Source organism: Erinaceus europaeus, chromosome 20 (assembly GCF_950295315.1).
Source record: "Erinaceus europaeus chromosome 20, mEriEur2.1, whole genome shotgun sequence".
In the NCBI taxonomy this organism is placed as follows: domain Eukaryota; kingdom Metazoa; phylum Chordata; class Mammalia; order Eulipotyphla; family Erinaceidae; genus Erinaceus; species Erinaceus europaeus.
In genome coordinates this window covers 1,779,280-1,802,428 of record NC_080181.1, presented here as the reverse complement: position 1 = coordinate 1,802,428, position 23,149 = coordinate 1,779,280, and the positions used below count along the sequence as shown (strand labels likewise).

Here is a 23,149-nt window from a genome sequence, read left to right as displayed (position 1 = left end):
GCCACAGTTGTTCCGCAGAGAGACAAAGACAGGCAGTCCTCTCCAGAGCAGCACTTGAAGACGCACGCAGGCCTGTGTACTCGCTTTTCAGAGGGAGTACCTGGCGCATGGGCCTCTTGAGTGGAGCCACCTGTGCATGTGCACCTGGAGCACCTGGTGGGGATAAAGAGCCACGCCCACAACCGGGTGGAGCCTGGGCAGCCCGGTGAGTGGGGAGGCAGGGCCGCCAAGGGCCCCAGCAGCAGGTGGAGGCCAGGGGGTTCCCTCTGGCTGGGGGGAGCTGGGTTAGGGTTCCCTCTGATGGACGCACAGGCTCTGTCCCCCAGGTGGGGCTGGGGTGAGTCTGGGAGGTGGGGGCCGTGCTGAGGCTTGGGTGGAAGAGGTCTGTCCTGACCGGTAGGACATGTAGCATGGGGGCTCCCCTGCCGGCACCCCCAGTCAGTGCTGGGGGCTGGGGCGGCTGCCTGGCCCTGTGGGCATGAGGAGGCCGGCAGTGCTCTGGGTCTGCCAGGGAGCAGGGCTGGGCTCTGGCTCTGGGGCTGGGGGTGGGGTCCCTGGCTGACCTGAGTGCAGGGCACAGCTCAGTGGAGAGTGGCATGGCGGCCATTGCCTGGTGGCTGCTGCTGGTGATGCCGGTGGGGGCCGAGCCGCTGGGCGTCTGCATGAGGTCTGCACACCACAAGCCAAAGCCGAGCCCTGAGGACCAGCTCTACGAGGAGGTGGGGTGGGGTAGGGTGGGGAGGGGAGGAGACAGGTGGGGTAGGGTGGGGAGGGGAGGAGACAGGTTGGCTGGGCCCCAGGACCAGCTGGTAGAGGAAGTAGGGACAGGGAGAGGATAGGACAGCTGGGCCCTGCTGGAAATCGCTATCTGCAGGGTGGCGGGGGTTGGGGGGAGGGCAGCATGGCTGGGCCCAGAACATCCCCCCAGAGAGGCTGGCTGGCCCGTCCAGCACCCCAGGGACCAGCCGCTGCGTCCCTGGAGCTGAGAGTGCTAGAGGACAGGTGCCTGTGGGTGGGGTGGGTGGCTCTGACTCCCCTCCTGGCCCCCCATCCCCGTCTGTCCCCCCAGTGTGCCCCCTGGAAAGCCAACGCCTGCTGCACAGCCAACACCAGCTGGCTGGCACATCTGGACGTGTCCCCGCTGCTGGGCGCCAGCCTGTCCCACTGCGGGCTGCTGGCCCCTGACTGCCGGCGCCACTTCACACGGGCCCTGTGCTTCCTGCACTGCTCCCCCAACCTGGGGCCCTGGATCGGCCAGGTGCTGGCAAGGAGCAGGAGGCGGGAGGACCTGCCAGAAGCCTAGCAGGGGACAGCTCAGCTCAGCGCAGGGGCAGCTCAGCGCAGGGGGCAGAGGCAGCTCAGGGCAGGGACAGCTCAACGCAGGGGACAGCTCGGCGCAGGGGACAGCTCGGCGCAGGGGCAGCTCGGGGCCGGGGCAGCTCGGGGCCGGGGCAGCTCGGGGCTGGGGGCAGCTCGGGGCAGGGGACAGCTCGGGGCCGGGGACAGCTCGGGGCAGGGGCAGCTCGGGGCCGGGGGCAGCTCGGGGCCGGGGGCAGCTCGGGGCCGGGGGCAGCTCGGGGCAGGGGCAGCTCGGGGCCGGGGACAGCTCGGGGCCGGGGACAGCTCGGGGCCGGGGGCAGCTCGGGCCGGGGGCAGCTCGGGCCGGGGGCAGCTCGGGGCCGGGGGCAGCTCGGGGCAGGGGCAGCTCGGGGCAGGGGGCAGGGGCAGCTCGGGGCAGGGGGCAGGGGCAGCTCGGGGCAGGGGCAGCTCGGGGCAGGGGACAGCTCGGGGCAGGGGGCAGCTCGGGGCAGGGGACAGCTCGGGGCAGGGGACAGCTCCGGGGCAGGGGACAGCTCGGGGGCAGGGGCAGCTCGGGGGCAGGGGCAGCTCGGGGTTAGGGGCAGCTCGGGGCAGGGGACAGCTCGGGGCAGGGGCAGCTCGGGGCAGGGACAGCCCTCCTGTAAGGTGGCCGCAGCAGCCCCTGCCCCAGGTCCCCCCAGACCTCTCCTGAGCAACCGCTGACCCCACCCAACGTCACCCCAGCAGCCCCCGACCCTGCCCCATCTCCCCGCCCCTAGTCCCCCCACCCCCTGACCCCGCCCCACATCCCCTTGCCCCTTCCCCAGTAGCGCCCTGACCCCGCCCCACAACCCCCTGACCCCACCCCATCCCCTGACTCCGCCCCACATCTCCCCTGACCCCGCCCCAGGAGCACCCCGCCCACACCCCTGTCCCCGCCCCACATCTCTCCTGGCCCCCCAGGAGCGCCCGGACCCCGCCCGCAATCCCTGACCCCGCCCCACGAGCACCACGCCCACACCCCTGTCCCCGCCCCACATCTCTCCTGGCCCCGCCCCAGGAGCGCCCTGATCCCGCCCACAATCCCTGACCCCGCCCCACGAGCACCCCGCCCACATCTCTCCTGGGCCCGCCCCAGGAGCGCCCGGACCCCGCCCACAATCCCTGACCCCGCCCCCCCGCAGCCCCGGCAGCCCCCCCCCTCCGCCCCCCAGACCTGAGCCCGGTGCTCTGCAGGCGCGGCGGGCGGCAGGCGTCCCGCTCTGCAAGGAGGACTGCGAGCAGTGGTGGGAGGACTGCCGCTCCGCTTCCACCTGCAAGGACGACTGGCTGCACGGTTGGCACCGGAGCGGGGGTGAGGGTCGAGCTCGGCCTCCCCTCGCCCGCACCCTGCCCGGCGCCCTCTGCTCAGCATCCGCCCACCTGTCTGTCCGTCTGTCTGTCCGCAGGGAGGACCCGCTGCCCACCGGGCGCCTCGTGCCGGCCCTTCCCGCGAGTGTTCCCGGGCCCGGCTGCGCTGTGCGGGCGGCTGTGGGGCGGCACCTTCCGGGCCAGCGGCGAGCCCCGGGGCAGCGGGCGCTGCCTGCAGACGTGGTTCCCGCCGGGCACGGACCCCAACTCGGCGGTGGCCCGGGGCTGCCCCTGCCCCAGCCCCGCCGCCCCGCTGCTGGCCCTGCCCCTGCCCCTGCTGCTGCCCTGGCTCTCCTGAGCGCCCCGCACTGTGCCCGCAGCCCCGAGCCCGGCTCCCAGCAGCCGCCGGAGCCCCAGCCCAGCCGGGCGGAGACAGCCTGCAGAGGAGCTGCCCACATGGGCCTGGAGAAGGAGACCGAGGGTCAGGCTGCACCGGAGCGGGGCGCCTTGGCGGCTCTGCCCCCCAACCCAGGCCCCGAGCCCGGGACCGGCAGTGCAGCCGAGGTGGGGGCCGCCCCGCCAGATGGGGCAGGAAGGCATGGGGGGACACCTCCTGCAGGCCGCCTCCCTTCATTGCCTGTGCAGCGCTGTCTGCGCCCGGCCTCCAGCCCAGCTCCTGGACACATCCCGACTGGCCGGCCAGGGCTGCAAGAAGGGGCAGCTCCTCAGGTGAGCACAGCAAGGCCGGACAGGGCCTCTGGGGCGGACAGTGGGGACCCCCCAGGACACCCACTCAGCCTGGGGGACTCTGCTCACCAGTTTTCACAGATGCACATTAGCAGGCCAAAACCCAGGCGGGTCTCCCACAGCCTGGCTCCATCCACACTGCCCCTGCCCCAGATACCCCTTCCTGCTCTGTGCCCCAGCCTGGCTGACTCCAGAGCCCACCCCCCCACCCCCACCAGCTCTGAAGCAGAGGGAAAGGCACAGAGCTGTCCTCAGCCTGGCGGGGCAGAGAGAACTGGGCTTCACACAGGCTGTGGGACGGCTGACCTGGGAAGGGGTGAGCTTTCTAAGGCGGCTGCAGAGAGGCGCGTTGAGAAGCCGCTGGCAGAGATGAGATGCAGGACAGGGCCGGGGAGCCCCGCTGCCCGACCACCACTGTCCACTGTCTCCTTCCTGTCTCCCTGCTGGACACACTGGCTCTGGGATGAAGGCCTGCATGCACACACAGGACAGGAGGGTTCTGCCCTCCCTCACCGTGACCGCCTACTCTGCCGTACCGGCCAAGCAACAGCTCTTCCCACTCAGGCACCAAAGGCCAGAAGTCCCAGAGCGGGCCAGGCGTGCCCCCAGGCAGTCACACGCAGCCTCCTCCAGGGGCCCAGCTCCAGCTCCTGCTAGCAGCCTGCCCTGCTCCCCACTCGGCTCGGGGCGGCTGTTGTGTGCAGCCCCCGTAATAAACAAGCCCGGCTAGCTCACATGCATGACTCCTGTCTGCGTTTGCAATTTTATCTGGTTTCTTTACTTCAGCACAGCACAGGCTCAGAAGAATCCTTGTGTGAATCAGTTCTCATTTGTTGTAAAGATGGGGAGAGAGGGAGAAACCACAGCACCACTTCACCATGCACAGGGCTCCAGTGTGGGATCAAACCCAGGGCCCCACACACGGGAGTGCCCTGTCTCCTGGCCCTGGGGTGTTCTTCATTTCTGGAGATCATACCGAGAGCGGGCGCCATCCTCAGGGGGTGTCTACAGGACAGGGCTGAACCTGTGAGCAGACACTGAACGTGGAAAGACCAAAGAAGTGGGAGGGAGGGTGACAGGCTCAGGCTGGGAGGCGAGTGGGGGGAGGCAGCTGCCACACCGCAGGAGCAGCTGGGGGGGGGAGGGAGTGGGAGGGCTGCGGGCAGGGCTGCCGGGTCAAGGGACGTCCAATGTGGAGGAGGAGTTAGGCCTTAAGAGCGAGGGGAGGGTGGCCTTGTGGTGTTGACAGAGGTGACGCTGGCATAGCCTTCTGCTTGAGAGGAAAGGAGAAAAGAGAAGACTGGATGTGAGAATCCGACCACCTGGACAGCAGCTTCTGGCTCCACTCACAGCAGGCTGTGCCATCTGCGGGGGCATGGGAGCACCATCGGCTGGGCTCGGGGGAGCACTGGGACCCGTGTGCTCCACACACAAGCTCCTCCCACCATGGCCTGCCAGTCTGCCCACTCTGAGCCAGATGGTGGCACAGACCTTCCAGGGGATCAAAATCCACCCCAGGGCCCTTTTCCAAATGTGGAGGCAGGATTCTGCTCAGGGTCAGGCTGTTTTGTGAGTCTAAGGGCCGACACCAGCAATAAGAAGTCAGAGATTTAAATTCATGTCAGGCTTTCCTGAGCTCTGCATCTGCTGACAGACAGGAGCCAGTGGGAAGCCGGAAGCCTCCGTGGCAGCAGAAAGCTCTGGATGCTTCCATCCGAAGATGGGATCCAGGAAGAAGGGCTGGTGGGCCGGTCCTTGTGCCTCCACAGAGAGCTGTGGGGACAAGAAGGCTGCACAAGCCGCTGAGAAACAAGAGGGGCACAGTGGGCCAAGGGGCCCCAGAGCTCTGTCCCTGAGGATGCCAGAGGCGACATGATGGGCCCCTGCCCCACCCTAGGGAGCCCAGGCAAGGGAGGGTGTCCTCAGTCCCAGAGCCACAGAGCGTGACTGAACGGGAGAGACAGGGCTTCTGAGAGCTGGTCAGGAAAAGCCAGTGTGCGGGTGTCCCTGTGAGAGGCAGGCAGGCCGGCAGGCTGGAGCTGGGCCAGGTGGGGTGCAGGGATGAGCCAGGCAGCGGCCCTGCCTGGGGATGATCTTTCGAGACACAACCCTCTGTGGTCAGGAGACAGGCACAGGAACTCCAGTGACGGCAAAACAAAGACCGTGTGAGGTGTGTGGGGTCAGAAGGGGTCCAGCCCTGGAGGCCCACAGGAGGGCAGGGCAGCTCTAAGCATCGCCACAGTCCCTGTGAAACTGCAGGCAGCAGAGCAGTGTGGCTCTGCAGCCCAACGTGACAGGTTAAGCTTGACCAGCACACCAAAGAGAGACACATAGTCGCAGCTACTTACAGTGAGGTACAAACGGAATTATAACAATAACCCAAAAGGAGACTGAGGATGGAGCCGTAGGCAAAGCAGAGGCTAGACATCAGTCTGCACCAGCGATCACCTTAAACGACCAGGCATTCCTATTAAAGGGGAGACACTGTCACCCTTGATAAAAACCAGAAGGACAGAACTCTCTCTTACCTAAACAAGGGCATGCTGGGCCCAGGAGGTGGTGCAGTGGGTAAGGCACAGACCTCTCAAGGAAGAGCTTCAGGAGTCAGGCGGTAGCGCAGCGGGTTAAGCGCATGTGGTATGACGCACAAGGACCCGCGTAAGGATCCCTGTTTGAGCCCCCGGCTCCCCACCTGCAGGGGAGTGGCTTCACTGGCGGTGAAGCAGGTCTGCCAGTGTCTGTCTTTCTCTCCCCTCTCTCTGTCTTCCCCTCCTTTCTCCATTTCTCTCTGTACTATCCAACAATAACGACAGCAATAACAACAACAACAACGATAAACAACAAGAGCAACAAAAGGGGAAAAAAATAGCCTCCAGGAACAGTGGATTCATAGTGCCGGCACCAAGTCCCAGCAATAACCCTGGAGGCAAAAAGAGAGCTAGGTCCTGGCAGCCAGAGCCCACTGTCTATAGAGCCCTGTCCATGGAAGCCCCACATGACCAGGCTCCAGCCCAGGGCCCCAGCATGCTGTGGCCCATGCTCGACCTCCCTCCTGATCCAAGCACTTAATGATAAGGAAATACTTGCTGCTTCCCCAGCTGTTCCCGGCTCCCTCACACCTCACTGACATCTTTTAGAAATTGAACCTGCTGGGGGTCGGGCGGTGGCGCAGTGGGTTAAGCACATGTGGCGCAAAGCGCAGGGACTAACGTAAAGATCCCGGTTCGAGCCTCCGGCTCCCCACCTGCAGGGGAGTCGCTTCACAGGTGGTGAAGCAGGTCTGCAGGTGTGTCTACCTTTCTCTCCCCCTCTGTCTTCCCCTCCTCTCTCCATTTCTCTCTGTCCTATCCAACAACAAACGACATCAACAATGGCAATAATAATAACCACCACGAGGCTACAACAACAAGGGCAACAAAAGGGGGAAAAAATGGCCTCCAGGAGCAGTGGATTCATGGTGCAGTCACCGAGCCCAGCAATAACCCTGGAGGAAAAAAAAAAAAAAAAGAAATTGAACCTGTGAGCATGGGACATAATTTCCTATCTGAGGGTCACAAAACCCTGCAGACGGGAGAAAACACAGACTGTCACAAAAGGGAAGTGATTACACAAACAATATTAAGAGCTGTTTGTCCTTGGAGGGAGTGTGATTCACCGGGTGCAGACACCTAGTGGAGAGTGCCGAGCTCAGCCTCTCAGCTCTCAGCCTCTGCAGGGAACGGGCTCCTGGCACAGAGCAGCTCGGCCCTCCTTCCACAGCTCAGGCTCACAAGTGCGCTGCTGTTTGGCTCTGAGAAAGAAACTGCCAAGAAACCCTCTCCTGGTGACAGAGCTGCGGCTCAGGCAGAGGGTGCTGGGCTTCTGCGTCCTTATAGGTGCTGCAGAATGCGGAAGCCCAGGCCTGCGGAAAGCTCGCACAGTCGGGGCTGGGGTCTGTCTGCTCCTGAGTGGGAGGCGGCTGAGGCTCTGCGCCTGCATGGCATCTCTGGGCCTTTCCTCCACAGGCAGTACCACAGGTTGAGACAAGCTGAGGGCCAAAGCTGAGCTCCCCACACAATGTCTTGCTCCGACTCTGCTCTCTAGAAGAGGCCAAGAATGGCTGAGGAGGCTGAGCTCACACATCTCGGCAGAACAGCTGGCTGGCCCCTCACCTGAGCTTCCAGTGTCTCAGTGGGGCAGAGGTCACCGCGGAGGAGACAGTGCACGTGTCCTGAGGAGACAGAGTTGCCCCCCCCAAGGCAGGGACGGCATAAGCACCCCACACAGGCTCTGCCTCCTCCAACAACGGTCACATCACAGGGTGAGACCCAGATCTAGTAGTCAGAGGAGGCACTGCTACTGCGGCTCTGTGCCCTGGCCTGTCACCAGCAGAAGGGGAGCCACCAGCTGGTGGGGGGGTGGGGGGAGTCCAGGAGGAGCCACTGCAAGCAGGGCCCCCCCCCCAGGCAAACACCCCGGGCTTCAGGCCTCACTCACACACCAAGCTTCTTTTTCTGCAATTCCAAGTCCAGGCTTCTTGTCTGACTGAGGCCGGCAAGAATGAGAGAGAAGAGAATTAGTGTCGTTCCCAGGTTGAGTGTTATCCGGGGCCGGCTGCCTCTGGCCTCGCTGGCACAGTGATTCATCTCCTGCTGGTGAGGAGAGCGCTCCAGCAGCAGGGAACAAAGTGGAGGAGGGTGGCATCAAGATAAAGAGAATTCACAGCCGTGGGGACGGAGGCTCAAAAAAAGCTGCTGGTGTGACAGGCGTCCTGGGGGAGAAGGCCTGGCGAGCTCCCAGCCTCCCTCCCTGCTCTGGTTCTGCTGCTGTTCCTGCCCTGGTGCTGAAGTCGGGGCAGCCTTACCCCTCACAGGCTCAGCCGTGAAGGCTCTCGCTCGCCCATGTGGCCAGATGGCAAGAGGTCACCATGCAGCACACATCTCTCCAGCCCGGACTCCCCTGCACCTTCCTTGTGGACAGCTGCTCTTCACCACAGGACTCCTGCAGGCATCTCTGTTTTTACCCAGAGCCCTGCTCAGCTCTGGCCAATGCTAGTGCTGGGGCTTGAACCTGGGTCCTAAGTGCTTCAGGATGAGAGTCTTTTTGCAGAATCACTGTGCTGTCTCACCAGCCTCAGTGAGGCCTGTGATTAAAAATTTTTTATCTTTATATATTTATTGGATAGAGACAGCCAGAAATTGAGAGGAAGGGGGAGACAGAAAGGGAGAGAGACAGAGAGACACCTGCAGCCCTGCCTCAACACTTGCAAAGCTTTCCCCCTGTAGGTGGGGACCAGGAGCTCGAACCTGGGTCCTTGCACATTGTAATATGTCTGCTCAACCAGGTGCGCCACCACCCAGCCCTTTAGGGGCTGTGATTTTTGTTTTTTTTCTTTTTTTTGCCTCCAGGGTTATCACTGGGGCTCGGTGCCTGCATTACAAATCCACTGCTCCTGGAGGCATTTTTTCCCCTTTTGTTGCCCTTGTAGTTTATCGTTGTTGCTGTTACTATTATTGTTGTTACTGCTGTCGTTGTTGTTGGATAGGACAGAGAAATCGAGAGAGGAGGGGAAGACAGAGAGGAGGAGAGAAAGATAGACACCTGCAGACCTGCTTCACCGCTTGTGAAGCAACTCCCCTGCAGGTGGGGAGCCAGGGGCTCGAACCGGGATCCTTGTGCTGGTCCTTGCACTTTGCGCCATGTATGCTTAATCTGCTGTGCTATCGCCTGGCCCCCAGGGCTGTGATTTTTGGACAGTGGCTCTTACAGTGTGAATTCATCCACTTAAATATATTATATATTAATTATATATTATATATTATTGGATAGAGACAGAGAGAAATTGAGGGGGGAGAGGTAGCTAGAGAGAGAGAGAGACAGACACCTGTGATCCTGTTTCACTAATCATAAAGGTTTCTCTCTGCACGTGGGAGCCAGGGACTTGAACCTATGTCCTTGAATGCTATAATGTGAGCACTTAACCAGGTGCGTCAGCGCCTGGCCCCCTAATTCATCCACTTCTCATTGTTCATTCAAGTTTCCCCTCCTACTTAACAAATGAGTCAGAGCTGGCTGGACACTCGGGAGGAAGCCATAAGCTCTCTTTTGCTTCTTTTCTAAAGGAACCGGTCCTGCTGACGTGGAGTTTTCCTAATAGCTGCCAGGCAGCTGTACTGCTCGTCTCTGGTTGGCCTCAAGCAAGGTTAGGAAGACTCTCGTTGCTTTTCACAGTGAGAGATCATAATCACTGTTATCAATAGCAGAACAAGAAAGGGATGTGCCAGCCCGCTGTTCACAATGGTGCTCATGTGGGCTGAACGGTGTCATTGAAACGTACGTGCTGACGCCCCAGCCCCAGCATCTGGAGCCAGGCTTGGGGAGATGACTTTCAGGATGCAGATCCCATGAACGGTGTCCTTCCCTTACAAGAGGAGGACACGATGCCACAGCCCCGCCTGCTGCTCAGGGAAAGTCAAGTGAGGGCAGGCCAGGAGAAAAGGCCTTGGGGGCTGGGCGGTGGCGCACCTGGCTAAGCACATACTACCAAGTCCTCAAGGACCTGGGTTTGAGCTTGTGCTCCCCACCCGCAGGGAGTGCACTTCATGAGCGGTGAAGCAGGTCTGCAGGTCTATCTGCTCCCTCTCAATTTCTCTCTGGCCTATCTAAAAATAAAAGGGGGGGCGATGGCTGCTGGGGGCAGTGGATTTTAGTGCTGGCACCAAGCCCCAGCAATAACCCTGGTGGCAAAAAAAAAAAAAAAGGAAAGGAAAGGCCTTGTAAGAGCACCCTGCTAGCACCCTGAGCTTGGCAGGCTCCAGGGCCTTTTGAGCCAACCGCTCCGTGGGACTGTGTATGACAGGCCAGGCAGACTCACCCAGCACTCTTAGGGACACAGCTGGAAAGTGAGGCAGAAAGCAGTGAGCCTCTGGGAGAGTGTGGGAGAGGGAGCACTCCCTCCGTGGGCAGAGTCAGCAGATGGAGGGAGCCACTAAGGCAAGGGGGAGAACTAGAAGCAGTGTGGGAGCGGCCGGGTAGCCTTGCACAGCAAGGCCCGGGTCTCATCCTTGTTCCATGTGGCAGCTCCATGGGGATGGAGGGCATGATGGCCTGTCCCTTGGCCCCCTCACAGGATGAAATGAAGCAGGAGGGGAGCCTCTAAGAAGCCGTCTAGAAGGCTGAAGGAGGGTTGGCCTGCCCCACGAAGCGCTGCAGAGTCTGTGCCTGCTGGCCTGAGAGCAGACACACGAGCGGCAGCACCACTGCCCCCTCCCCCCAGGGTTCTCCATGACCGAAGGTGGTTGGCAGACAGGCACACAGAGAGCAGGCGGGCAGCCGCTGACGGGACTCTTGCATGTCTGCTCAGTGCGCCCAGAGAGCAGAGAAAGCAGAATGCTGCAGAAACACTGAGTCACATGGATGAACGAAAGAAGGGGGAGAGGAAACACATCTTACCACCTGGGGTGCTGGAGACACTCACGAGGCTGCACACCAGCTCCTGGCACTTTCACCCTGGAAGGCAAGAGACCCCATTTCAGAGCATCACCAGTAGGCCCCACTCTCTCTACCCGGGACCCACCATTCGGCCTCTGTCTCTAAGGGCCCACGACTTCCGGAGCCACATGGAAGAGAAGTTGAGTGTGTGTGGCCCAGGCTTGAGGAACACCCACATGGGAGAGCTGTGGCACTTGCAGAAACTCTGCTGTAGTGTGTCTCTCCCTCTCTATACAGATTTTATTTATTCATGAGAAAGGACAAGAGAGAGAAAGAGCCAGACACCACTCTGGTACATGTGCTGTTGGGGACTGAACTCAGGACCTCATGCTTGAGGGTCCCCTGCTTTATCCACTGTGCCACCTCCTGGACCGCTCTCCTCTTCTCTTTGGGTGAAGAAATCTGTGAGCCCCAGGTCTGCAGGATGCACACAGGAGAGTTGTAATGCAACATGTCTTCTCGGAGCACAGTGCCCTCGAGTTTCATGCCCGTCATGTGTGTCAGAAGTTCCTCTCCTCGGGCAGGGCAGTACTGCAACGTGCCACAGTGAGGCTGGACGGCACTCGAGCCACCCTTCTGTCTCCGTGGGCAGAGGCTAAGGGGCTGGAGTTCACGTGTGGGCACGGAGGCTCTGCTGACTGACCAGCTGCGGGGACAGCAGGGCATGCTGCTTCTCGCTCTTGGTGCTGGCTCCTGCGGCTGCACAGGACAGACGGCTGGGTGGGCCGCAGGGGAATCCCAGCAGCCTCCGCTCCCATGGGCCTCTGCATCCAGCACTTCCCTGGGGGTCGCAGAGGCTGGGCGCTGAGGGAGGCCGTGACAGCCTGTCCAGCTCACTGGTGCGGCCTCTCTCTGGGGACAGCCGGCCTTAGGTCCCACACAGGATGAGGAGTGGGGTTGTCCTCATGGCCAGAGAGCCGCAAAGGAGAAAGCCAGGCTGGGCGGCAGGGCCAGCCAGTGCAGAGCCCACAGCACCTGCCCCCAGCCCGGGAACACCGGCAGAGGGACACTGTGGGCTTGCTGATGGGGCTAGACATGGGGGGAGGACCACAGTGGCCGCCCCAAGGGGTCAGAGGGCCAGAAAGGCAGAGGGGTGCAGCCTCAGAGGATGAAGGTGAGGCCAGGAGTGCAGGAGTGTGGGCACCAGACACTGGGGAGGCCTGGAAGGGGACCCCACTCAGCCTCCGGGAGGGGCCTCGGCCCACTGACCCTTCCTCCCGGCGTGGGGGAGTACGTCTATGCCTCTAGGGCAGCTACAGAAAGAGTGAGCCAGGGACTGCCCATCCAAGGAGCAGATGCTGCCTGCCAGGCCGCCAGCGGCACCAGTGGGCGCTTCCAGACAAGACTCCCCAGCTCCTGTTCCTGGAAAACTGGAGGGGGTGTCACAGGGTGCTATCGGCACCCTCACCACAGCTGCCCACCTCCTTGTGGGCAGCAGGACCCTGGCACCAGCTGTCAAGGTCTAGGGAGTGTGGAACACTCAACCAGCACCCAGCTCACGGCCTGTTCTCGAACCACAAACCCACCACGGCCCACCCAGCACCAGACGTTGGAACCAGTCTCCTGAGCCCCTGTGAAGTGACTGCCAGTTCAGGCACTGGGGCTACTCTTCTCTCTGTGCCTCTAAGGACCTCAGTTTCCCAGGCTTGTCACGGGCTCTCCCCAACTCAGACCCTGGCCGGCCATGGAGACGCCACACTGTGGGGGCTAGGCCACCCAGCTTGGGAGCGAGTGAGTGTGTGGCCTTGCTTCACCGAGCACCAGCAAACCCGCCTCTCTTCTCCTCTCCTAGGCCTCTCATTTTTCTTTCAACACTTCCAGGCTCTGGAAATTACCCTATTCACAACTGTCTGGTCAGTGATGAGAAGCTGATTTCCTGGGCTCTGTAAGGCGCAGGGCAATTCTGCGTGAGCCGAGGGCCTCTGCCCCCACTGCCAGGCAGGGCTGGGGACCCCAGGCCAAAGGCCCATCCTGTACTGGCCACACACCCTGGCACATGCAGAGGGGGCAGTGACCCCCACCTGCATCCTGTGTCACAGGGACAGACGGAGTTGGGGAGCAGGTGGCCTCCTTCCAGAAGATGGCTGGAGCCAGCGGGGGGGGGGGGGGGGGCAGCAGTGCAGTCAGAGGGAGGGCTCGCCCTGAGGGAGCAGCAGCTCTATTTCCCGCCTGCGTGGACCCCCCTGTACGAGGTCGCCAATGGTGGCAGAATCCCGGGCCCGACAGGCACAGCACACACACGGCAGCAGTGTTTTATTGAGATGGGGTGCTCACAATGGAGTGCTTGCTGGCACACTGGGAAGATGGGCTTGGGGCAGGCACAGGGGCTTCTGCTCGGGGACTGGGCAGCAGCGGGCCGGGCAGTGTCCCAAGGCCCCAGGAGCCCTGGCCTGCCTCTGGTGATGTAGCATTCATAGCAGTTGACGGACGCCATTCGCGCCTCCACAACACAGAAGCGGGGACTCTGCGGACTCAAGGGGTGCCCTCTCCCAGGAGTCTCCTCTGACCTGCTGTGCAGAGGTCCATCGTTAAAACACCACATCTCAGGTTGGGGAGACAGCTGACTGGGTAGATCACCTGACTGCCATGCATGTGGCTTGGGTTTGGGGCCCAGCACCACATGAATAGATGCTATGGCAACAGAGGAGGCTCTGGAGGTTTGGTGTCTCTCTCTCTCTGTCTCTCTGTCTCCCTCTGTACCTCTCTCTGTGTACCTGGGTGAACGTGGCTCAGAACAGGGGGCTCTCACATGCATGAGGCCCAGGGCCACTAGGTAAGCAGCTAAGGCCTGGCATCCTGGAATTTTCACACCTGTCTCTGGCACATAGCAGCCAGCAGGCAAGCACAGCCAAGGGCCAGAGCAGAGCCTCCCGGCCTCCTTTCCCACGGTGCTGGGAGGCAGCAGCAAGCTTCTGGGGTGGGAGGCCCTGGCACCACTTCAGCTCCAAGGGCAGCCTCCAGGGAACTAACAGATAGCATTGCCGCGGGAAGAGCAAGCTTGGCCTTCAGGAGCGTGAGGAAGGACCTGCCCAGACAGCAGGGACACGGCTCTGCACCCTGCCCTGGGGCTGCGTGAGGAGGGGCTGCTCAGGGCAGGGGGTGGCCCCAGCAGCCTTCGCACAGGCTTTGCACACCCCTGAGGACCGAGTTCTGGGAGGGTGAAGAAGTGTCCTTCACAGCAGAAGTAGGCGCGCAGGACGCGGGCTGAGGAGCCCAGGAGGGCGAAGAAGTGTCCTTCACAGCAGAAGCAGGCGCGCAGGATGCGGGCTGAGGAGCCCAGGAGGGCGAAAAAGTGTCCTTCTGAGGAGCCGCTCCAGGTGGCTCGGGAGGGAGGCAGATGCCCGCTCTCTTCCTCGTGCTGCTCTGCCACCCCAGATCTCACAATGGCTGTCCCCTGGGGACACCTGGCCTTCTGCTTCAGCCCCGTTGGTCTTTCTTGCTGCGTGCGGCTGACTCCGCTGCTACAGGCCTCCAGGCTGGGTTCTAGGTGTCTGGTCAGCCTCACCCTCTGGGGTGCACAGAGCCGGGGTGGGGTGACCAGGCCGACCTCCCAGCCCATGTGAGCAGCTGCTAGGCAAGCCCTGGCACGCACAGCCTCGGAGCCCGGCGTGAGGCAGGTCGGGAGCTGCGGGGACTGTGCCACCTGGCGGGAGCCGCTCCTCTAGCTCACGGCCACCCCGGGCTCCACGGACACCAGGTCTGTCTTCCTGGGCTGTGGCTGGGAGGAGGGCAGGAGGCTGCTGGCCAGTGGGGCCTGGGGGCCGCCGCTCCCCTCAGTCCAGGCCACCCGGAAGGCAGGCAGCGGGGAGGGGGGCTGCTGCTCGGGGGGCTTGGGCGGCCGGCGGCACACTCGCAGCATGGCCCGGAGTTCCGCCCGGAAGCTCTCGTTGAGCCAGCAGTAGATGAAGGGGTTGTAGCAGGTGCTGCTGGTGGCCAGCCAGTGGAAGGCAAAGTAGAGGGCGTTGCTGGCGGGGATGAGCTTGCTGGACAGCAGCAGTACGTAGCAGTTGAGGGGGAGCCAGCAGAGCGCGAACAGCACCACCACCAGCACCAGCATCTTGATGGTCTTCTTCTTCTTACGCCGCAGGGCCAGGTACTGCTCCGTGGTCACGTCGCCGATGGTGTTGCCCAGCCACAGCTTCCTGGCCACGCGGGCGTAGGCCACGGAGATGACCAGCAGCGGCAGGATGTAGAGCAGGGTGAAGGTGGCCAGGTCCAGGTACTTCCAGAAGAGGTCGGCGGGCTCAGGGAAGTCGAGCAGGCACAGGGAGCGGACCACGTCCTTGCTGGGCCAGGGGAGAAGGGAGGAAGGGCGTGCGGCGTCAGCGGGCGGCCCTCGCCGCTCGCGGTAGCCTGGCCCGGTTTTGGGGGGACACTGGGTCTCTGCGTCCTAGCCGAGTGCAGAGGCCAGCAGCAGCTGCTACCAGGCAGATGGACAGATGGACGGCACACGGTCCTGGCCAGAGAGCAGCCCTGGAGCACCCGGCTCCAGACACTGGACTTCTCTGCGGCACGGCTGACCCACCCGGGGGAGCCAGGCGGGGTCCTGGGCCTACTGCTGCCGTGGTGTATGCCAGGGTCATTATGAGACACGGGGACACGCCTGCCCGCGGGAGCAGATCCCACGTGCCTGTGTGGCTGGTTCTGGCGCCCAGCAGGGTCTGTTCTAGATCCACTGGCCTCGAGGCTGGATTCTCTTGGCCCTGACGGCATTGCTGGTTTCACTGATCTGTTTTTATCATTCTGAGGGCTTCACCACTCCAGGTCAACTTTCTCAGGTAGAAAGGGAGCGGGGGAAGACACCGCAGCACCAAAGCGTCTCCCGGTCGGGGTGCTGGCTCAAGCCTCAGCCATGTGGGAGAGAAGCAGGCACGCTGCCCAGTGAGCTGCCACGCCATCCTCGCTCATTTCTCTGTGACAGAGACCCGAGCTCGGCTCTGCCTCATGGGGTGCTGGGACATCAGGTGTGCAGACCCTGTGCCCCACCACTGAGTGTCACCAGGCATCACAAGACTGATGCACGTTCAGGAAAGCCCAGGGCCCCCTCCGGCCCTCTTTCCTAATTTGTCTCACTTTCTTTTCTTTTTTTTGTTGCCCTTGTTTTATCCTTGTTGTGGTTATTATTATTGTTGTCATTGCTGTTGTTGGATAGGACAGAGTGAAATGGAGAGAGGAGGGGAAGACAGAGAGGGGGAGAGAAAGACAGACACTTGCAGACCTGCTTCACCGCTTGTGAAGCGACTCCCCTGCAGGTGGGGAGCTGAGGGCTCGAACCGGGATCCTTGTGCTTTGCGCCACCTGTGCTTAACCCACTGCTCTGTCCTATCCAGCAACAATGGCAGCTATAACAACAATATTAGCAACAACAACAACGATAAACCAGGGCAACAAAAGGGGGAAAATAGCCTCCAGGAGCAGTGGATTTGTAGCGCGGGCACCGAGGCCCAGCAATAACCCTAGTGCCGGTCCTTGCACTTTGCGCCATGTGCGCTTAACCTGCTGTGCTACCGCCCGATCCCCTCCTTTATTTTCTTTCAATAAAGTATTTATTTACTTGACAGAGAAATACCAGAGCACTGTTCAGCTCTGGCTCACGGTGGTGGTGGGCACTGAACCTGGGACTTCAGAGTCTCAGGCAGGAAAGTCTTCTGCGGAACCATTAAGCTGCTTCCCCAGCCCCCTTGTCACTTTTTAGACATGCCCCATGTGCCAGGAAGTCACTAAGAGCAGGTGTAGCAGGAGTCTCTATTCCCCAGAGAAAAGGAGAGCGCAGGAGCCCAGGAGCTGCTATGCCCCCCAGACCGCACCCTTCCTTGGCCTGCACCTTACGGTCTGGCCACGATCCGTCCCGTGCTGACCCTGAGCTCGGGGTCTGTGTCTGGGGAACCTCAACTCATCTATGAACTCACAAGCTCACCCTAACCCACATGCTGGGTATGCCATGTGGAGGGGACTAGACATGGGTCGGCCTGCTCAGAGCGGGCCGAGCACTTCACCCAGCCCCTCAGCCCCAGCGCTCGGCCCGGAGCCTGCAGGAGCCGACAGGCAGGGGCAGAGGGGCTGCAGGCTCCGTGTCACGCAGGCTGGGCAGGCCGCTGGGTGAGATCAGCTCTGCAGCTGGGAAGGGGAGGAGGGTGAGGTGCCAGAAGAGAACAGGGACAGCGAAGGCCCTGCAGGACGGTGCCTACCTGTACTCGAAGGTGAAGAGCTTCTGGCAGATGGCGTGCGGGAGTGAGAAGGCGGTGGCCAGGGCCCAGATGGCAGCAATGCAGACCATGCCCTTGGTGGGGGACATGCGAGGCCGCAGCGGGTGCATAATCACCTGGAGGGCAGGGTGCTTGCTGGACAGGGCCTCGTGGAGCCAGCCCCCCCTTAGGAGCCCCAGGCCCGCCGACTAGACAGCCGCAGCCAGAGGCCCCTCAGTCACACTGGGAGGTGGGGGAGGAGCCAGCCTACTGGCTGGCCAGGACAAACAGCTCCACTGCCTGCACCGGGGCCCCAGCCCATCGGCCCATCGGCCCGGATGCCCCATCAGAACGGCTGCAGCGAGGGCTCAGGAGACAGGAGCCAACGCACAGCAGGCCCAGGGCTGGACTGAGCCTGGACTCTTGGCCCAGCACAGTCACCCCCACTGGCCCATCAAGAACTGAGCAACCCACAAAGGCCAGAGTGTGGTGCTGGAAACGGGGTGCCCAGGCCAAGGAAATGATGCTGGAAGAACATAGCCACCTTGGGCCACCCTGGGGCCCTGTGGGTGGGGGACTGTGTCCTGGGGCTGGCCTGCTCCCCATCTTCCCGGGACTGGGGCTGCCTGGGTGAGCATCCTGCCAGCCGTATTCCAAGGCAATGCTCTGCCCTGGTGGCCCAGAGCCCTCGGTGAACTGGGGGCATCCAGAAGAAGGGCAGGAAGTGGCCTCGGAAATGGCTCAGCTGCAGGACTCATATCCCTAAGGCCCCCAGTTCAATCCCTGGAGCCACGTGAGCCAGAGTGGTGCTCTGATCTCTCTCCTGTATGGAGTTCTCACATGATTTACATAATAAAAGGGCAGGCTTAGAAAATTATTATATACTTTGGTGTGGCGGCAGCCTAGGGCCCCACACGTGTGTCATCTCCTTGCTCCTGTGCCAGCTTCCTTTATTCTCTCTATATAGGAGTGCAGGGGCTGGGGGTGGCGCACTTGGCTGAGCACACGTTACAGTGTGCAAGGACCTGGGTTCAAGACCCTGATCCCCACCTGCAGGGGGGAATCTTTGCAAATGGTGAAGCAGAACTGTGGGTGTCTGTCTCCCTCTTCCTCTCCCTCTCTTTCACTTCCAGGGTTACCGCTGGGGCTAGTGCCAGCTCTATGAATCCACTGCTCCTGGAGGCTAGTTTTTAAAAATTATTAATTAATGAGAAAGATAGGAGAAGAGAGAGAAAGAACCAGACATCACTCTGGTACATGTGCTACCGGGGTTTGAACTCAGGACCTCATGCTTGAGAGTCCAATGCTTTATCCACTGCGCCACCTCCCGGACCACTAGAGGCTAGTTTTTCCATTGGAGAGGACAGAGAGAAATTGAGAGAAGAGGGGAAGACAGAGAGGGGGAGAGAAAGACAGACACCTGCAGACCTGCTTCACCGCCTGTGAAGCGACTCCTCTGCAGGTGGGGAGCCGGGGGCTCGAACCCAGATCCCTACACTGGTCCTTGTGCTTCGTACTATGTGCACTTAACCTGTATGCCACCGCCTGGCCCCCTTGTCTCCCTATCTACCCCTTCCCTCTCAATTTCTGACTACCTCTATGGATACATATACATATACACAGATAATAAAAATCATTTAAGAAAAATTTATATAAGGTGCACAAGGTAGTACAGCCTCGAGGTCCCCCAGGGCCTGGGCACCTCCCGTGCGGCTTAGGGACATGAACCTGAGCTGCATATAAGGCAGGCGAGGCGTGAGGTGGACCCACTGCACATGCAAGCATGTGCGTGTGCCTGTGCAGGCTGCCCCCTCTGCACTGGGCTCCTCAGAGCAGTGAGCACACAGGGCCCCTTCCTCACTGAGCACAGCACCCAGCACAGCCCTGGGGGCTGGGGCCACGTGCCATCCACTCACCCTCCAGCCCTGCAGCCCAACCTGCTCTGCCCCCCCCTCGGTCCTTGTCTCCAGTGCCGGCTAGGACGTCCCCCTGCACCCTGAGCCAGCCCGCTCTGTCCCTAGCACTCCAGTCACCGTGACTCCCCGGTCTGCTCGGGGTGGGGCCCGCAGTTAGGGGCTGAGCCTCACCTGGTGGCGGTCCAGCGCGATGGCAGTCAGCGTCAGGGCCGAGACGTGCAGGGAGCAGTACTGGGCGAAACGGCTCACGTGGCACATGCCTTTCCCGAACACCCATGTGCTGTTCACAAAGCGCACCTGCGGGCCACAGCACAGCACCCTGCCAAGAGCCCACTCCTCCACCAGGGTCCCTGCCTGGCTGGATTTCCCAGGCCTGGGGGCTTCTGGTTGTGTGACCCCAGGCACACCCTCTGCACCTGCTCCCCACAGAAGGCTCAGCAGTGCCGCCGACACAGTCACAAGAACCCCGTCTCAGGGTGTCTGGCAGTCTGCTGGGATACAAACGGGCCAGAAACAGTGGCTGCCTCACAGCGCTGTGGCATGACCTGGGCCCCCAGCTCAGTGCAGACGGGGACACACAGCTAGAAAGCCCAGGGGGATGCGGCAAGAGGAGGGGGCAGCAAGGGCCCCAGGGGAGCCCTGGGGAAGGTGTGGCTGCTTGGGCAGCAGAAGAGGCAGCCCCAGGACAGCGGGAGGTGCAGGAGTGGCCTTACCAGCCCACACCTTGCCAGGTGCCGAGCAGCTCCTGGAGGGGGGACCTGGGCCCCGCACTGAGGGCAGAGAGGGTAGAAAGCAGGAGGCATAGTGCCAGTGCCCACAGAGGCCCCAGCTGGGGAGGCAGGGGAGCTGGGCGAGGCAGCACGGTCCTCCCAGACCCACTGCCCTCAGCCGTGAACGGAGCTGACCTCTTAGGTGAGGACAGTGCACAGGATACCTCAGCTGGGGCCATACTGTCACAAGAGGCCTTGAGGGACCTTGGGAGGGCATGAGGGTAAGAGCAGAGGGTGTGGTGCTGGCTCAGGAGAATGGGGTTGGCCAGTGTGTGCAGGAGGGTCTCGGGGACATGTGGGTGAGGCCGTGGTGCTGGGCCTCTGCTCTCGCGGTGGGCAGAGATGTCCAGGAGTGGAGTTCCTCCCCACCCTCACCTCCTGCCTCCCGCCTCCGAGTAGCCAAGCAGCCAGCTCTTCTCCAGGCCAGGGACGCAGCCCTCGGGGACACTATCCCCGTTACCTGCAGCAACAGCCCAGGCTGTAAGCCAGCCCACCCTCACCCAGGAGTGTCAGGGCTTCAGAGCAGCAGAAGCCCTGAGTATGTGAGCCCCCTCGTCAGGCTAAACCCCAAGGGTGCCAAGTGGCCAGGAGCCAGCTGGAGGTGGGCTGGACAGCGGGTGGTCCCGGCTGGGACTGTGGAAGCCTAGTACGTGGGGCAACGCCCCTCCCATAACCCTCCAGCTGGCTCTGCCTGCCCGTTCCCCGGCAGCGTGGGCAAGGGTGACCTCTGGGAGCTGCGTCCACTCACCATGGAGCAGGGCTGTATGGAGGACCAGCAGGGCCTGCACTGTGAGGAGTGGGTGCTCACGCAGGGGGGCTGTACCCCTCTTTCCCTCATGGGGGGGGTCAGGGACCGGGGGGGAGGGGTCTAGGCCCTGCACAAACTTGATGTGGACAGGAAAGGGCTTTGCAAAAAGATGATCCCTGTGTGTGCTGAGCCCCACACCTGGGCTGACAGCACAGAACCACCCACCCAGCCTCTTCCCTCCCTCTGGGCTCCCAGCAGCGAGCCTCCCGCCGCGCTGCAGCCACTTTCCCTGGCGGAATCGCACTTCTGTTCCATTAACAGTTTGCGGCTGTTTGGAGACTTGAGCCTGGGGCCCCCCAGCAGCAGGGGCAACCAATGGGTCACAGGGCACGCTGACCCACTGCCGGCATCTCCAGGGGCCAGGGCAGGCACGGCAGCGGGCAGGGGCACAGGCGGGGGACCCCCGGAGCAGGCCTGGGGGCGGCAGAGCACCAGACTGACAGAAGGGCCGGGCTGGGAGCCGCCTGCCTACCAAGGTGAAGGGCGTGTTGAGCAGCGTGATGAGGATGTCGGCCACGGCCAGGTTGACGATGAAGAGGCTGGTGGCAGAGTGCACGCGCTGGTTCTTGCAGATGACATGGCACACCAGGACGTTGCCGAAGAGCGCGGACACGATGATGAAGGCGTAGGCCGCCACCAGCAGCGCCTTCACCCTGGGGTCCTGGGACTCCAGCCCGTAGCGGTAGCGCTGCTGGCCCAGGAAGTCCTGCCAGTCGGAGAGGGAGTAGTTGATCCAGAATAGGCGGGAGGCGTTGGGCCAGGCTGCGGCTGGGCGCCCGGTGGCCCCCACGAGGGGCGGCAGCAGCAGCAGCAGCAGCGCCCGGCGCAAGGCCATGGTCCTCGACCTGCCCCAGACGTCGGGACAGAGCAGCGGCAGGGGAGCAGGGGCGGGGGCGCCAAGACAGGGCAGAGGGGCAGGGCGGGGTGGGAGAGGGGTCCTAGGACCTGAGAGGCGGGAGGGCGAGGGGAGAGCGGCGAGGGATGGGGCAGGACAGAGGGGTGTGGGGAGAAGGGCCGGGGCTGGCTGGGGGTGGTGGGATCTTTTCAGCCAGCTCTCGGCGAGTGCGGCTCTGGGGAAGGGGGCGGCGCTGGGGCTGGGGCGGGGCGGTGGTGACGAGGCTGCTGGGCCCGCCCCAGATGCTCAGCCCGCCCCCAGAGGCTGGGCGCCCTGAGGTGTCAGTCTGTCTGCCTGGCTCTGGTCACTCTGGGCTCCCGCGCTGGGCCCTGCCCAAGGCGGCTCCACATGGGGTCGAGCCGAGGGTGTCGCTGTCCTAGCGGCTGGAGACTCATACCAGTGGCAGCGTTCTTCCCCCAAGCCCCTCCTGAGGGCAGCCAGCTGGGGGGCACCTGGGACTCCCCCCACCCCAGCACTCCCAAGCAGGCTCTTCTGGGAACACTGCTGCACCTTTGGCTTCCTTCCTTCCTGGGAGTGTGGGGTGCCAGCCCTGCTCCCTTCCATGTTGGTCTGCTCCCAGGACCGGACCCCCGAGTACTGCAGGACCCAGGAGTAAGCTTTCCTGAATGGGCTTCCCAGCCCCTCCACCTTCTGCCCCTAGACCCTTCCACTACCTGCTGCCACCTCCGTTCTTAGTCCAGGGACGTGGTCGGACCCCACCCAGTCCTCCCCGCTGGACCCGAGAGCACAGGCAACCCAGACACCCCTAGGACACAGGTCCAGGCCTCCCGCAGGCACCAGCAGAGGACAACACACCCAAGGGCACTTTCCCAGTGAGGCGCCTCCACCACTCAGGTGAGACAGTCTCCCAGGGCCCTGGCCATGCAGGGCATGAGGTGAACTTGCACAGGGCAGGGGTGCGGCTGAGAGGGGCCTGGAGGGACCCTCTCCAGAGGATCCAGATGGCCTCCAAGGGTGCAGGCTGCACAGAAAGACCACAACAGAGAGAGATGCACGGTCAGCCTTAGAAGCCCTCCTCTGATGGGGTCCCTGCAGACAGCAGCACTCACCCTGCCACCACGGGCGAGCAGCTCAGCCCCTGGACTGCTCCCAGGCTGCCAAGCCCGAGGACACGTGTGGAGCAGAGACTCCATGACCAGGATACAGTGGTACCTGGAGGGGGCAGGCACATCCCACAGGTGCCCGGGTGCTCCAGAGCTCGGAGCCCCATCTCAGTGGCCAGGCTGAGCTGCTTTTGCCAGAGGCAGAATATGGCTAAGGGGACAGTGGTGGTGTCTTGGGCAGAAATGGGACCAGGAGTCAGAGGGAGGCGGGTGGCACCCTTTCTGCCCAGTGCTCTGTGACAGGCCCCCAGCCTCCTTGCGGGCACACACGAGGGCACATGGGCTGGTGCCCAAGAGGCTGACATGCAGGACCACAGGTCTTGCTCTTCTCACTGCAGTAGCAAAGTCTGACTCCTGTGCAGGGCATGCTGGAGGTGAGGGGACTGCCTGTTGGGAGCGTGGGCCCTGCCCTGCCTGCTGGGGGAACTGGTCGGACTGGACGCTTCTGCCTGTTCAGCCAGGCCTGCACCTCCGAGCCCCCCACCTTATCCAGAGCATGCTCCACCGGGGGCTGCACTTCGCCACCGAGTCACTAGATTCTCCCATGGTCACTAGATTCTCCCTGGGCCTGAACGTTCCTGCTGC

General features: G+C 62.5%; 2 protein-coding genes across 2 annotated transcripts; one reads left to right on the top strand and one right to left on the bottom strand.

Moving 5' to 3' along the window:
- The first annotated feature begins 596 nt into the window (after positions 1-596).
- On the top strand, positions 597-3,163 carry IZUMO1R (IZUMO1 receptor, JUNO). The gene is made up of 4 exons (XM_007534027.2): positions 597-719; positions 1,070-1,251; positions 2,511-2,653; positions 2,748-3,163. The coding sequence occupies exons 1-4, from the start codon at positions 597-599 to the stop codon at positions 3,005-3,007; spliced, it is 708 nt and encodes a 235-aa protein (XP_007534089.1). The 3' UTR covers positions 3,008-3,163.
- A 9,939-nt stretch (positions 3,164-13,102) lies between these two features.
- GPR83 (G protein-coupled receptor 83) lies at positions 13,103-21,805 on the bottom strand. Its single transcript, XM_060179671.1, has 4 exons — positions 21,018-21,805; positions 19,139-19,264; positions 17,055-17,188; positions 13,103-15,152 (listed from the first exon to the last, which is right to left on the bottom strand). The coding sequence occupies exons 1-4, from the start codon at positions 21,378-21,380 to the stop codon at positions 14,528-14,530; spliced, it is 1,248 nt and encodes a 415-aa protein (XP_060035654.1). The 5' UTR covers positions 21,381-21,805; the 3' UTR covers positions 13,103-14,527.
- Positions 21,806-23,149: the final 1,344 nt, after the last annotated feature.

Coding starts and splice junctions, on each gene's coding strand:
- IZUMO1R (XM_007534027.2), top strand. CDS start 597: ATGGCGGCCATTGCCTGGTGGCTGCTGCTGGTGATGCCGGTGGGGGCC. Junction 720..1,069: donor AGGACCAGCTCTACGAGGAG/GTGGGGTGGGGT, acceptor CTGTCCCCCCAG/TGTGCCCCCTGGAAAGCCAA. Junction 2,654..2,747: donor CGGTTGGCACCGGAGCGGGG/GTGAGGGTCGAG, acceptor GTCTGTCCGCAG/GGAGGACCCGCTGCCCACCG.
- GPR83 (XM_060179671.1), bottom strand. CDS start 21,380: ATGGCCTTGCGCCGGGCGCTGCTGCTGCTGCTGCTGCCGCCCCTCGTG. Junction 19,265..21,017: donor TCAACACGCCCTTCACCTTG/GTAGGCAGGCGG, acceptor TGTGGCCCGCAG/GTGCGCTTTGTGAACAGCAC. Junction 17,189..19,138: donor TCGCGCTGGACCGCCACCAG/GTGAGGCTCAGC, acceptor CCTGCCCTCCAG/GTGATTATGCACCCGCTGCG.